This window comes from Trichoderma harzianum (genome assembly GCF_003025095.1).
Source record: "Trichoderma harzianum CBS 226.95 unplaced genomic scaffold M431scaffold_10, whole genome shotgun sequence".
Taxonomy (NCBI): domain Eukaryota; kingdom Fungi; phylum Ascomycota; class Sordariomycetes; order Hypocreales; family Hypocreaceae; genus Trichoderma; species Trichoderma harzianum.
The window spans coordinates 1,092,832-1,107,344 of record NW_020209258.1 but is presented as its reverse complement, the minus strand read 5'-3'; the positions used below and the strand labels follow the sequence as shown (position 1 = coordinate 1,107,344).

At 50.4% G+C, this 14,513-nt stretch overlaps 6 protein-coding genes across 6 annotated transcripts; 5 read left to right on the top strand and 1 right to left on the bottom strand.

Annotated features, from left to right (window-relative positions):
* Nucleotides 1–464: 464 nt before the first annotated feature.
* On the top strand, nt 465–1,290 carry M431DRAFT_90872 (hypothetical protein; the record flags this gene model as incomplete). The annotated part of the gene is made up of 2 exons (XM_024924194.1): nt 465–529; nt 579–1,290. The coding sequence occupies 2 exons, from the start codon at nt 465–467 to the stop codon at nt 1,288–1,290; spliced, it is 777 nt and encodes a 258-aa protein (XP_024772073.1).
* A 371-nt stretch (nt 1,291–1,661) lies between these two features.
* On the top strand, nt 1,662–3,742 carry M431DRAFT_216935 (hypothetical protein). Its single transcript, XM_024913521.1, has one exon. It carries the CDS (start codon nt 2,033–2,035, stop codon nt 3,647–3,649), a length of 1,617 nt encoding a protein of 538 aa, XP_024772072.1. The 5' UTR covers nt 1,662–2,032; the 3' UTR covers nt 3,650–3,742.
* Nucleotides 3,743–5,031: 1,289 nt separating this feature from the next.
* On the top strand, nt 5,032–5,593 carry M431DRAFT_510557 (hypothetical protein). Its single transcript, XM_024919501.1, has 3 exons — nt 5,032–5,125; nt 5,214–5,300; nt 5,385–5,593. The coding sequence occupies exons 1-3, from the start codon at nt 5,041–5,043 to the stop codon at nt 5,423–5,425; spliced, it is 213 nt and encodes a 70-aa protein (XP_024772071.1). The 5' UTR covers nt 5,032–5,040; the 3' UTR covers nt 5,426–5,593.
* Nucleotides 5,594–6,275: 682 nt separating this feature from the next.
* On the top strand, nt 6,276–7,193 carry M431DRAFT_7808 (hypothetical protein; the record flags this gene model as incomplete). The annotated part of the gene is made up of 4 exons (XM_024922647.1): nt 6,276–6,485; nt 6,540–6,575; nt 6,631–7,028; nt 7,121–7,193. The coding sequence occupies 4 exons, from the start codon at nt 6,276–6,278 to the stop codon at nt 7,191–7,193; spliced, it is 717 nt and encodes a 238-aa protein (XP_024772070.1).
* A 1,249-nt stretch (nt 7,194–8,442) lies between these two features.
* Nucleotides 8,443–9,948, top strand: M431DRAFT_497687 (hypothetical protein; the record flags this gene model as incomplete). Its single annotated transcript, XM_024917626.1, has 2 exons — nt 8,443–9,635; nt 9,711–9,948. The coding sequence occupies 2 exons, from the start codon at nt 8,443–8,445 to the stop codon at nt 9,946–9,948; spliced, it is 1,431 nt and encodes a 476-aa protein (XP_024772069.1).
* Nucleotides 9,949–10,643: 695 nt separating this feature from the next.
* Nucleotides 10,644–11,985, bottom strand: M431DRAFT_7806 (hypothetical protein; the record flags this gene model as incomplete). Its single annotated transcript, XM_024922644.1, has 2 exons — nt 10,644–11,820; nt 11,897–11,985. 2 exons carry the CDS (start codon nt 11,983–11,985, stop codon nt 10,644–10,646), a joined length of 1,266 nt encoding a protein of 421 aa, XP_024772068.1.
* Between the last annotated feature and the right edge of the window lie 2,528 nt (nt 11,986–14,513).

Here is a 14,513-nt window from a genome sequence, read left to right as displayed (position 1 = left end):
GAAAAGTTCGGTGCACATTGAGGGGGCGAATCTCGTTCGCTGGCAACAGGAATTTTTTCTCCAAACCGGAATAGCGTGATAGGGTTTGGCCGCCCACCAGCACGTGATGAAGTTTTTGTCCCCTGTTGTACCCCGTATCTTCCTTACAATTGGACCGAGCTAGAGAAGCTCCATCGCGCTAACAATTGTGAATCCGCGACTAAGGAAATATGGGGATTTTATGCACCGCCTTTGTGCAGAATAAGAGCTATGGAGTCATCTTTGTGTCCAAGGCAGCCAAAAAAGATGGCTCCCTTATTTTGTCTGCCTGGAGATTTGCGCGGCCCCCCACGACGCCAGCTGTCAACGGTGGTAGAGCTACTTTGCTTCATGCAACTGTGCCGTTTCGTTACTTGACGTTTCTCTCAGCATCTTGGCCTCTCTGCACAGTTACTCCGATAATTACATTCGACTAAAGCCTCACCATGGCCGCTCCTTCAGAACAAAGAATCGCCGTTCCAATCGACGACCCCAACGCCGATACTGAATGGTAAGCTGCCCCGCGATGGTCGATGCGCAGCAATCTAACCCCTCCATAGGAATGACATTCTGCGCAAACATGGCGTTATCCCCGAGAAGCCACCCAGCCCGACTCCTATGATTGAGGAGGCCATTCTCGAGGCCAGAAGACTTGCGCATGAGAACCGACTGGAGGGCAAAGACTTGGACGAGCTCGACGAGCTAGAAGACGAAGAAGATGACGACTTCCTGGAACAGTATCGCCAGAAGCGCATGGCCGAATTGAGCAACCTACAGAAGAAGTCTATCCACGGCTCTGTATATCCCATATCCAAGCCCGACTACCAGCGTGAAATCACGGAGGCTTCCAATAACGGCCCCGTCTTCGTCAACCTCACATCCACCTCGGGCAATGTGGAATCAAGGGTTCTATCAGAGCTCTGGAGACAAGCTGCAAAGGAGTACGGCGACATCAAGTTTTGCGAAATTCGAGCAAGCCAGGCCATTGAAAACTACCCGGATCGAAACTGCCCGACAATCTTGGTCTACAACAAGGGAGACATTGTAAAGCAGATTGTGACCCTGATGACCCTGGCTGGTGCTCGGACCAACATGAGGCAGATTGACGACCTGCTTGTTGAAGTTGGTGCTGTGCCTGATTCCGATTTGCGAGTGGTCAAGAGGAGGAGGGCAGCGGAGGATGCTGAAGAGGAGCGATTGGCCAGCAAGACCATCAAGACAAGCAATGCTGGGAGAGCGCGGGTTGACAGCGACGACGACGACTGGGACTGAGCCAGGGCTATATAGAAATCAATCTCTGCCCAAGTCAACATCCGCTTCGAACTGCAGCCCACGCAAAGTCTCGATCTAATACGAGTACCGCCCGCAACGCTGCACCACCCCCAACGCCCAAGATGTGTCCCAGTTGTGAAGTTTAGGTCAGCAAGAGAGAGCTGGAGATTCGCCGACGGGTGTCCGTACCGGGTTTCTCTTATACCCTGGTAGCTTATGATAGCCACGAAAGGGGTCTTTGCTCCAACCGATAAAAATGCGGGGGCCTGGGATTCTTAGGGAGGCCGATGCAACTACGGCCAAATCTGGGCTTACTGACAAAAGCTTAAAAAAAATTCAATGCTACCTATGGACATATAACATGGAGATGCTGGCTGGCTCTAATAATGAAAGTGCCAGGAAGAACGGTACAGTAAGAAATGATGGCATCTCGCTGCGCATACGAGTACAGCATAGAGAGCAGAGCAGCTTTTGCCACGCAACATCTGCCTGGCAGGCAGCCCAGGATATCTCGAGCTGTCACAAAATACACCACGCACGCGACAAGGGTGGAGGCCGGCGTGGGGCTGCAACTGGTAGCGCTGCAAGTTATTTACGCCTAGCCCCCTCTGAACGCGTTGGTCGCGTTTCTACCGCTGTCACGTCGTTATATTCCGGCTTTTGAAAGGCAGGAATTCCAATTACACGTTTCAGGTAGATTCCATGTTTGTTTGGCACGTCTGTGTCTGTGCTTGTCTGTCAAATGTCGGAAGAGCCGTCGTTGCCTCGACTGCCTGCGGTCTCGTGGGATGAACAATCTCAGAGCTTTTCCAACCAGCCCCGCAAGCGTCACCGTATTAGTTCGCGGCAAGGGAATCCCTCGTCGCCCTTGAATTTCAATTCCAGCGACCCAGCTGTCTTTTCTAGTGACGATGACCCGGGGCTTGACAATTATGTCGAAGGGAGGCACAAGAGACGCTACGTTGGATCGTGGTTCCAACAACAGCTTGAATCGCCAGATGCCGCCTCCACCGAGGATGTCACCCTTGCTCCCATCCAGACAAAGCGCTACTTGAAGAGGGACTTTGACAGTGGTGTCTTTCTAGGGAGCGATGCCACCGATGGCGAAGACTTTGTGGAGGGCTTGGACCTCCCAGCATTGCCAAGGTTGCCACAGTTGGGAGCCCGGGCGGTGCCTCAACTGTCTCAGGCAGAAGTAGGCGCCCGGCGCAAGATTCAAGAGTGTCTAGACTCCGGCAATGAAACCGTGGATCTCATGTCCATGGGCTTGGAGGTGTTGTCGGATGATACCGTCAACCGCCTCAGTCAAATTGCTTGCATCCCCATTGTGGCCAAGGATGTTGCGTTTGTGCAGAGGGAGCCGGAGCTGAAGCTGTTCATGGCATCGAACAGCTTGACACGACTACCTGGCTCACTTTTCGATATCAATCACCTCACAGTGCTAAGTCTTCGTGGAAACCAGCTCACAGAGCTTCCCTCGGCAATCTCGAAGCTGAGCAACCTGAGGCAACTCAACATATCGCAGAACCGATTTAAGTATCTGCCCGCTGAGTTTCTCGATTTATTCAAAGTCGGAGGGAAATTCCGTGACTTATCCCTCTTTGTCAATCCGTTCATACAGCCAGAGCAGGCCGCTCCACCTGACGGGGAGAATGGTGGCCAGGGTATTATCTTACAACCGGCACCATACGCTTCAATCAGATACAAATGGTTGTTCGATGATGAACAAGTGCCACGATATTTGACTCGATGGCTCGGCCGATCTCCGCTGCAGATTTCTGACTCCAATGGCCAAATTCTCTCAGACTTCCGTCTCCCATCAAGGGAGGAATCTTCGATAACACACCTGCCAGTCGCAGTAGGCAGTGATCAGTTTGGTCTACCTGCGTCCGTTTCCTCACAAACCTCAATGAAAGTGACGGCGCGGCCTAGCGTTGTGCCTAGCTTGGTCGAACTGGCGCTGCAAAGCTGCTATCATAGCAGCCAGCTTCGTGAACTCGATTCGTACATTCCAGACGGGCTCTCACACCTTCAGAAGCTGCTGCAGCGTGCCTCTTCGCAGAGAGACAACGGCGGGGTGAATTGTTCAACTTGCGGGAAGACGCTCGTGGTGCCTCGACTTGAGTGGATTGAGTGGCGAGAGATATGTAGGGGCACCGTCCTTCCCCTACCTGATCGCGGCACCACGAATGTCATTACGAGACCATTCACCAAGGACGAGACGGAGATGGCAGTGCCTTTTCTTTATCGGGCATGTTCTTGGCGCTGTGGACCCAAGGATTCGGAGAAGAACAAGTGGTGGTCTCTGGGGCTTGTTAAACCGGTGGAAGAAGCTGGTTCACGAGCGAGCAGGTCGTGAGTGAGAAATTGTGAGATGTACCGAGCTCTTATATAACATTGCATGGGCGTTTTTGATGGAGATTTTTGGTTATTTTCTGGCATCGCATGGGCGGCAATATGGAAGTGGTGGGTTTATGGCATATGCATGGACAGCGTAGTCGACGGTACCTAGGAATCAGTGGCAACTAGGGTAATTTTCTGGATATTACTTCCAATATCTTCCCAGATCTATATACAGCTCCAACGGATAATAAACTCGTGGTGGTGGCATTCTTCTTAACAGAGAGACGATGCTGTGTTGGATTGTAGTATAAATAGGCACCTTCCTCGCAGCTTGACGATGAATCCGACAGCTCCCATGACTCCGAACCCAATGCCGACGGCTTGGCACAGCTTGAGCTGGAAGGAAGTAAAGTGAAGGCAACATTAGAGTTCCCAGCCATATTTCAATGTAAGTGCATTGCAGCCACGTATGTACGAACTTGATTGCAAGAAATGTTGTCATTGAGCGATATGCCGGGCTCAAGAACCTGTCGAAGACTGTTCAAGGAGTGTCAGGTCCGGCGGTATGTGGGTTTGGCACATCAGACCCTACGTTCGATTATCAGTTTGTTGGCGTTTGGGCAGACCGTGCCAGCAGTTGGTGTTGTAGTCTTGCAGGAGATCAAAAAACGTTGGTCAGCGGAGCGCCGGGCTCATAACTTGTTGAGGATTGAAAATAAGATGACGAACAAATTAATAGTGTGTTGATGTTGTTGTAGGAGACTAAATAACAAGACGGTATAGAACGTCTATAGTAATGAGGTACTAACTCCATTTACATAAAGTTTGTAGGTACGTATACTATCTCGCTTCTTTCCAACAGATATCACCTCCATGACTCTATCATTTAAGTAGGTGCTATCTGATAGTAGACATATTCACGGAAATTCCAGCTATTTTCCGATAGTACAGATATCTATCGCTACCATCTTCTAGTAGATAGATGTAGACGTAATATAGAATAGTAGCCAGAGTAGAAATATATATCTTTTAATAGCTGTCCATAAACTTTGTCTGCTGAATAACAAAATATGCGTCCAGCCAACCAGCCACTCACTCCCTTCACAATGGGATGGTGGATATCCGGCTGAGCTAGGACGCCATTCCCAGCATCCTAAAACGGCACATTCTAGATTCGAGCTTCGCAGCCGGCAGAACATCGGCCAAACACTTTCCCCGGTCCCCACGCCCATTGAGGCGAGGTGGCATTTTAATACTCCAGAATTCGGCTTAAAACATAGCATCCTCTTTGAAACCCATTGGCGACACCATCACTCTCTTCTCTCCCTCCTCCCAACTCCACGCGACTGCACCCAATTGCATCCCAACAATCGCATCTTCGCGCCCAACCTTTCCAACCCTTCCACAATGGCCGATCAAGTTGAGGAGATCCTCGAGGTTCCCCGCGAGTTCTTCAAGGACGGCGTGCAGTTCATCAACCGCTGCCAGAAGCGTACGCATCTCTCCCACCACGTGTCCCTTGCTCTGCCTGTGCACTTGCGTCGCCCCAAGCTAACACGTCTTGTTTACCCTTTTTCTAGCCGACCAGAAGGAGTTTCTCAAGCTGTGCCAGGCTGTTGGCATCGGCTTCGGCGTCATGGGCGCTGTCGGATTCATCGTCAAGCTGAGTGCGTTTTCCAATTTTATTACCTGCTCCAGGGTGTGAAATACATGGAGAAAACCATTGTTGGCTAACTTGGGTCTTGCTGCAGTACACATTCCTCTCAACGGCCTCCTCGTCGGCTCTGCATAAATGTCTGATATTCGGCGTTTTGGGAAAGCATCGGGACTGATGCGATTGAGGGACGGAGAGGGCTAGCGATGGGATGATCGCTGTGTATATTTCTCTTTTTTAATCCGGGAATGAGTGGGATGCAATAGCATGTTTAATTGATTGGTTTGGGATACGAAAAGGATGATCCTGCGAGCTACTACCTTGTCGTCTGTTGAGATGTGATGTACTCTTATATCTGCTCAAGGAGAGATGCCTAAAAAGTATGGCCTTCTAGGTGAGCGATGGAGAGTTTATTTTCCCGTTGGGAGAATATACACAGGTAAGGAAATTGTTGTCTCGCCTGTGATGTCTCTTAAAATACACAGGTGCTCTGCTTCCCTCTATGAATTTGATGGGGTATAACCACCACCAAGTACCTACGCAGATCATGCAAATGAGTTTCAGATAAAGCCATCATTCCCTCCATGCAAAGCCAGCCTCGAATTAATTAAACCCAACAGCCCATGAAGCTGCAAGGATGGCGTGCCATTTAATCAACATGATATGGGACATGCATATAAGTTTTGGTTGGTCGCAGGGCGGTTACCCTGCATTTATTTGGCAACGTATGACTGGCGGTTGTTATGCAACATGAGGCTGTCTGAGACATCTAGATGATGCGCTGTCGCCAAAAATACAGTATAAATCAGGGAGAGCACCGATAGTGACAATGTGTGCCTTATTGACTCTCGACCCCTCTTACCTTGGTCTCAGTGCTTGGATCTGTGTCACTCGTTGCCTTCGTTATCATTCTCGGCGCCGTAACACCAAGCCACTTTTTATGTGGTGCTTGTGATACTCAGACTGTGCTAATCTATAATATCTAATTATGGTAGACAAGGGAAAATCAGTTGCTCTTCGGACAGACCCCGTCGTCGTCGAAGCCTTGGCTGAACACACGACAACGGTGATATTCATCCATGGGTTAGGCGATACACCAGACATACCACTTGGGTCGGTCGAGCACTGGAGAGGCAACGGCCAACTCGACCACGTTAAATTTGTGCTTCCCTATGCGCCTGTGATTGCATTCACCGCAGTAAGTGCTCCAATTCACTGGAAGTCTGTGATTTAAGGGCTGATAAAAGTGTAGAAAGGGGGAGTATCGATGCCCGCGTGGTTTGATATTGTATGGTTTCCCCCCGCCTCTCAGATTGTGTTACGTGATATTAATGTTGCTGCAGCAAGTCTACGACGGCTCTCCAGATGCGCTTCAGACCGATGAAGACGTAGACGGTATTTTCGCCAGCAGAGACTACATCCAAAGTCTCATCAACGATGAAATCAGCGCTGGTACACCCGCAAACCGCATCATCGTTGCCGGCTTTTCTCAGGGCGGGGTGGTAGCTGTTCTCGCCGGCCTGACGTTCCCACAGACTCTCGCTGGCGTCGTGCTGCTCTCGGCATGGCTACCGCTGATCGAAAACTTCATGGAATATGTACCCGAAGATAATGCAAGCAAGGAGACGCCCATCTTTTTGGGTCACGGCATAGAAGACCGCATGGTAACGCTGGGGTTGGCCAAGAAGAGCCGAGATGCGTTGACGGCGATGGGATTTTCAATCTCGTGGGATGTATATCCGTGAGTGACCCCGAAATCAACTCAACTGCTTTCTAGCTGTATATGAGTGCTCAAGGTGTCGGGGGTCATGCTAACAGTTTGGTGGTGGGCAGCGGACTGGGTCATGCGACTTGCGAGGACGAGCTGGACGATGTAGAGGCCTTTATCGACGAGAACTTGTCTTAGCTGGACCTGGAGCATGACTTGCTAGTGTTTGATGGTCAAGTCTACAGAGGGTCTTGGGAACGGTTGATGAATGGGATGAGTGAGGCACGGCGAGTTGAACCGCTGCCGCATGTATGTACGAGGATGTACGTGCTTCGTATTGCCTCCGCAGAATGACAACGGAGCAAAGAGTGGGAACTTGTATTCGTAGGCGCCTAGGCCAATGCAAGAAACAAGGGCATCTGTCCCACTCGAGACCAAGAGGGGGATCATCCGCTGCGGAAATCCATGCATGTGCTAATATTTTGACACCAGACAGCTCCATCTGCTACTAAAAACAGCACGATCCAATGTGCTAGTACATTGTGTGGTCTAGTAGTACGAACGGAGTATTGGTAGAGGTTCTTTGTATTACATGCGTACACATTATGTACAGGTAGGTATGCTCTGCTTATATGGATATCAATTGCTGGCATCGACCAACGTATTGCAACACCGCAGGCATCAAAGTGTTCATGTTTTGTTAGCCGGTGTTTTGTGGTGGCTTATACAACACGCCTAAAAAACCACGTCACCCCCCCTAAATGATAGCGATGCAATGCAAGTACTGCACCGATTAATTCTCTTCCAGGCTTCCCGCATCACAAGGGATAACAGGCCGCGATAAGGGCACCACAGCTAATGTACTCGAACTTTTTTTTTCTGCATTGACGTCAGGTGTCATGCGTGGCGGCTTATGGATGGCCACGGCGGGCATTGCGCCAACTGATCACGCTATAGAATGAGACGCTGCAGGCTTTCCGGTCGCTAAACTTGCCGCTGTTTCTGCCAGACCCCTCCACGTCTTACCGCCCTGTGGGGGCCTGCAGGGAACCTCAAGCCCGGGCCTGATACCGATACCTAACATAACATTTCGTCCATAACTTGTACAGACAGACTCAACTCCTGCCTTCATCTTGTACGGCACTGCACTGCACTGCACTTCTGCCATGTGCTGCGGCCTGGCCATCTTCTCTTCTGGTCCTGTCGTGTCTGCAGTTCAGACCGTCTGACGAACTATTGTCGTTGCTGCTGCTGGCCCGCGCTGTTTTTGTCTTCCAGCTATTTGCATCCTCCAGCCCTGCCCAGCTCTGTCTGCTCTTATCAATAAGGCAGCGAAGCATCCCATCTTACCATCCGTGCCGCAACCGCGAACGAGTCTTGTCGCTGCATCAGCGGAATTGTCTGCTTTCTCACTTTTGGAACTTGATATTTCTCATCTCATCAAGGCATGGCGACGCCGATTGTTTCTCGACCATCCAGTCCGACGCCCTCCCAGCTACCTCCGATGCCTGAGTCTCCCGTCTATTCTCTCGCGTCGACTGCTCTGCCGCTGTCTCAGTACAACCTGCCCTTACCGCCTCCCCCACGCCCGTTGCATGCTGTCATAACAAACGCAGACCTCGAGCGGTCCCAGGAGGCGTATGCGGACCTGTTGACTTCGGCCAAGGCCTATAGGGTTGCTCTCGCTGCGTTATCTACGGCTGCCTCTACTTTTGGCTCGGCGTTGGAAGCATGTGCCAGACTGAAAGAGGCGCGGTCAGAGCCCATTGGCCCCGCTGGGGCTACCAATATGACGGCCAGCTTCACGACCAAAGGTCAATGCACGGCAGATACGCTCATGTCTGCATCCGGAGTGCATCATCTGATTGCAAACCACCAGCAGATTCTGTCCGAGACTGTCTACCGCTCTTTCGAAGTACCCCTGCTCCACGAGCTCGACAAGTGGCAAACCGTCATTGGAGACGAAGAGGAGACGTATCAGCAGAGCATCAAGGCACAGAGCAGAGAGGTTAAGCGCCTGGAAAAGGAAGGCCTAAAGTTGCATAAGCAGAGGCGCCGGGACGTTGCCCGGTTCAGAGCTCATCTTGTCGAGTTGACTTATAAGCTCGACGGGTTGACGACTCTACATGGAGACCATGCGAGAACGCTATTAAGGGAAAGCCAAGAGACGAGCGCGCGTATTGTCGATGCTAGTTGTAGTCTTGTGCGAGCCGAAGTCGACATATTCGAAAGCTTGGCCAGAAAGGGCTGGAGTGGTGGTGGCCTGGACGATGTTCTGGAAAAAGGCCAGGACTTGTTTGCAATTGAGGATGATGGTATACATGGTGCTGGTGCAAGCGGTGGAGAGGGAGTTAAGCTCTTCTCTATCCTGCCGCCAAAGAGCATCCTGGCCGATACGACGTCCGAACCACGAAGCGAGAGTTTGCTGATGGACCATGATCGTTACCAGGCGCTTAATGCCATGGCCTCAGATCCCAAACCAAGCGGTGACTCTGAAAGCGTCTTCTCGGCTGACTTTAACAAGCCGCGAAATGCCCGCCCCTTTTCTCCTCAGCCGATCCGGAGGGCACCCACGGACGTGACATATGACTTGCTGGATAATCTTGTAGGCCCGTCGTCTCCTAATCTTGAAGACGACTTGTTCACATCGATTATGCAGGAGGGTATTAAGGAGGAGGAAGAAGCGGGCGAAGTTGAAAATGAAATACACGACAGAGCTGAAGAACCGTTGGAGCCGTTGGAGCCGTTGGAGCAAGTGTGGAACCAGACACACTCGGATGCCGACAGCGGGGAGCAGACGGAGCGAGAAATTGTGGACGAAGCAGAACCAAGGCATGAAGAGGAAGAAGAAGAGGAAGAAAGAGGAAGACCGCTGAGATTTGACTCCCACTTCGACGACAGAGATTCGCTCAATCCGATGAACGATTTGGAGCTTTCTCCTGAGGCGACGTAGGGGCATATGCTTGGGATGTAGAGTCACCCTTTTTGAGGAGGTTTCCTTGTTTTTCCTCTTTTCTTTTTTCTTTTGGTCACTAGCATGGTTTGGTGTTGGTTTTTTCTCGCCGTCTATATGATTGAATGGCTTCACGAAATGATTTTGACAGATTGCTTACTTTTTCCTTTTGTTTTTGAAGAGAACATGGATACTTGGGAAGGCGGGCAAAGAGCCTTTTTTTTTTTTGTTTTTTCTCTTCTTATTCTTCTCTCGTTTCTTGCATACCTAGATGTCTAAAGCACATATTCAAAGGGGGGTTGTCACCAAAAAAGAGAAAGATACAGCTATGGACCCCAAGGATTTCCATTTTACAATAAACAAAAAAAAAAGAGCTTCATCTCACATACGTACATTCCCTTTTATCCACCAGTAAACGCCTACAAGAGTCATGATTTGGGTACCCTGTGATGCTGATGCTGCGAACCTCCCGTCTTTGGCTGCTCAAGCAGCTCGTCCTCACTTTATGTGCGCTGCTTCGCTTTCGACGAACGCTGTTTTGGATGGTCCAGTCATCCGCCCCTTTACGTCGTATCGTGAAGAACCGTCCTAGCTTCGAACGCGAAAAGAGAGAAAAAAAAAGAAACAGAAAAACAAGGGGGAAAAGGGTATTGACCTATTCAGCCAGTATTAACCGCCAATCATCTGCCTCCCATCTAATCGTCTTTATCAATGCAATACACATCGCCTTTGAATAGACTAAACGTAGCGTCGAGCCACCAGATTACCTTCCAGTAAAGACTGGCGCGATTCCAGTCGAATTCGCCTGTTTCCGTCCGAGGCACCTCGTTGCCAATCATGCTGCCGGAGAACCACTTGATGATGGGAAGCGCGTTGAGGATGCGCTGCATGACGGACTGCTGGGGCAGGAGGGCTTGCTCGGCGGGGAGGAGACGAGCCTTGCGCGCGGTGGGGATGCGTCTGCAGAAGATGCTATCTTCCTGATCGATTTCCAGGGGCTCGATGCTAGACGTCAACGCAAAGGGTATGGGTTCTGTGATGGTGGCACTGGAGCCGTGAGAGAGGGTAGTCGAGTTCATCGTCTGGCTGGACTCTCTAGATTCAGCCGGAGACAGGTCGAGAAGACGGCTGTTAAACGTCGTGGGGAGACCCGATACCGATTTCCGTTGGGCATGCCCGAAGCTGGGGGGCGCGAAGTTCGGTACGCTTTTTGATCGCCCCTCTTCCAGCTGCTCAATGTCCGGGCAGGCTTCGTCTTTAGCTGGAGCCACGCCCCGGTAGGGCTCAGCGTAGACTAGGTGTCCTAGTATTCTCTGAGGGCTGGAGTAAACGGCGGCGTTACCGGCCTCTGCACTGGCAAACGTGACCTTGACCCAGTGCTCGCCACCATCGGCGCGGTTGACCAGGGCGCGCTCTTCGGAGGTGAGGTTTCGGCGGCGCGTGAATGCGGGATCGCGGAGCTCCGACTTGTATCGTCTCTGCGAAGACGGGGGTTCTCTGGGATAGTCTTCGAGGATGAGGCCGGCGAGAGACTCGTAGTGGGCGATGGCAGCGTATTGCTGGGTCGATGAGCGGTAGCCCCTCAGGATGAGCTCGACAGGGGAGGACTTGACGGCGGCGCGTTGGGGCACGGCATCTTCCTGCGCGCCTGAAGCGGCGCCGGCGTTTGTCTTGCGCTGGTTGGGGTTGGAGGGGGGGTTGGAATTGGATTGGTTGGACACCCAGTCGTAGAAGAGCTTGTCTGCGGCGGCGAGCGTGGGATTCTCTCGACCGCGAGCCGGAGTCCCTGTTTTAGAGCGAGACCGTCTTGTTGACTTTCCGAAAGAGCCTGTTTCGGCGATGCTGCGCCGTGTTCTCGTTGTGCCTTCGTGTCTGGGGGGGAAGATGGCAATGTCAGCTTGCTGGTGGTGTTTTGAACAGGAGGTGAGAAGATGCAATGATGGCTTACGGATAGATCATGGCGTAGGGTCGCTTGATGCCGTCCTCGCCAACGTAGCATTCGTCATCGGGGACGTTGTGCAGGATGAGCGGCGCCATGGTGGGCGATGATGTGAGAGGAGGATAGCTGCCTAAGACGCGACGCGGGCTGAGGTAGGGAGAGTTAAAGATGGTGACCCAATGAAGCCGCGATTGGAGGGCCAAAGATTGGTCGAATGGGCGAGATGCAGAGTCCCGAGAGTTGATACAAAATTCTGGAGCGAATAGAAAAACCTTGGCACAACAACACAGCTAACAAGGTGAATTCACTAGCCACATCTGCGGCGCCACAATTACCCGATTCGAGAGCTTAATGTTTTGGGGCGCCTCATTTGCTGGTCACTGGCTGACTAACACCAGATACGCAGCAAGCCACAAACATGTGAAGCTCACTCCTTCAAGCCTGAACTATCTCTGTAATCAATTTCTACTCGGTGAAACTTTCGGCAATTGATCAATCTATTCCTACCTGATGAGGCTATCGTTAGTTTGTCTATCTAGTTCTGCTTCGTTGGAGATTAGATTCACTGGCCACACTAACCCAGTAGTTCCACAATTACCCTGTCTCGGAGCTCTTCTCAAACTTGGACGCAAGGATGCTTTCCTATGATAGCTTCAACGGGGAGTGATTTCCTTTGGCGAGACTGCTAGTGAGCCTCTTGGACTATCATGGAATATACAGGGTATATGAAGATTACTTACAACTGGAAAATAAGATCACCAGAGATTTGATCGTTACTATGACAAATTGAATCAAACTCAAGATAGCATGAATGGACAGATGTTTACATTATGGAGATACCGAGAGAAGAGCAATACAAGCAATGCATGACTGTATACAAAAAAGTGATAAGGATTTGAAAGATACAGATATTGTGCAGTTATACGAGCGAGCGTTAAAATGACTACAGGTACCTACACAGACTGCGAATGGAATTTTCTGTACAATCTGATATCTGGATATATGGACGCTAGAAAAGATAGCGATAGTACCTAGCCAGTAGTAGAGAAAGTAGCAATAGTAGAATATACAGGTCGAAGCATTGGGTGCATAAGTAGATAGGAGACGCTTTCATTGTCCGCATCTCACCACGACACTGCTTGTACTGTAGCCGTTGCATTGCAGATAGCCACCACCAGTCTCCAGAAACGTAAAACATGCAACAGACAGATAATAAATCCACATTATGAGTGCGTACATGCAAAAGCACGTGGTAGATGTAGATACCAGATGTTTACCGGAAGGAAGGTACGATTATGTTGGGTGCCTGAGGTGTCAAGCCGGAATAATACAACGGTTGTCACCAGTTGCCTGGCCACTTACCTCCCCAGCATCGGCCACTCCTTCTTTCTTTACTGCCTAAGGAATTTACCGTTTCCTCCTTTTCATCTTTTCCAACTCTTCTTTTTCTCCATTCTCCAAGATCACAGCATCCATACACCGACCAATCTTCCACTGCCGGTGGTCATCCGGACGAGAACGGTCTTTCGTCTCCGTTCACCACCTTCCTTTTCTCCCCTGTCCATCATTCTCCCACCGGTAAGTCTCACGATGCTCGTCTTCTGACGAGAGCGAACTAACACAGAAGCAAGACACAAACTTGTAAGTTATTTTCTGCATTTCCTACCATATACCCGGCCTGAGCTGCTTTTCTGTTCCCTAGCTAACTAGTTTTTTCCAGCAGACAACACAATCACGTAAGTAGGACGCATCCGTCTTACTAGCACCGCTGACGTTCTTCTTTTGCTGACGTTCGGTTTAGCATGACTGGAACACGCACCTCCGTAAGTACTACTATGAGACCCTATGGGCGTCCTACCAGAGAATGACTCGCTCAGAGACTTGCGTGGCTAACATTGACTTAGGCCCGACTCGCCGTAAGTCCATTTGACAGGCCAAGGTCGATGTAAGTTTTTAAAGCGGCATCATTATACTCTTTATCGTTGCTAACAACTAATCTTACAGAAAGAGACCAAAGAAGTAAGTAGACCCATCGGTTTCGGCTTTCGGCCGATATACAACACTGACATTCACACGCTACTCAGTATGCGGAAAAAATGGCCAAGGTAAGCACATGCCTAGCAGTATGGAGTACTCGGCATGAGTGGCTAATATGTTTATCTTCTAGTTCCATGAGGAACGGGCCGCCGTAAGAATATCCTGTATCACAAAAAATGAGATTAAATACTAACTGTGTGCTTTCCAGGACAACGATCTGCTGATGCGCGTAGGTTTCCCCGATGTGGTGTTTGGTGGGAGGAATAATGGCGACAATTCGCTAATTACGGTCGAAACGATCCTAGAAGCATCAAAGATATTTTGAGGTGAGAACCTCTGCAGCTTTCCATATTAACTGGTATTCTCATCGCTAACTTCTCAAATAGGAGGACTGTGACAAAGCTGCCGAACCGACAACTCCATGGCGAACCGCTCGATCCATGTACTGTGTCCCAGGCGATCGAGTTCTTTTCGTGTTGCTAGAGCATATCGAGTGAAGCTCAATATGTGGTCCATAAGTCTGATATGATTTTTTTCTGTGTCCATTGTTTCCCAGAGGGCATCGCGAGAGAGAGTGTGTGTAACTGAT

Bases quoted from the DNA above. Each gene is read 5' to 3' on its own strand.
- M431DRAFT_216935 (XM_024913521.1), top strand. From the start codon at position 2,033: ATGTCGGAAGAGCCGTCGTTGCCTCGACTGCCTGCGGTCTCGTGGGAT.
- M431DRAFT_510557 (XM_024919501.1), top strand. From the start codon at position 5,041: ATGGCCGATCAAGTTGAGGAGATCCTCGAGGTTCCCCGCGAGTTCTTC. The intron at 5,126-5,213 runs GTACGCATCTCT...CCCTTTTTCTAG, and splicing joins CATCAACCGCTGCCAGAAGC to CCGACCAGAAGGAGTTTCTC. The intron at 5,301-5,384 runs GTGCGTTTTCCA...GTCTTGCTGCAG, and splicing joins CGGATTCATCGTCAAGCTGA to TACACATTCCTCTCAACGGC.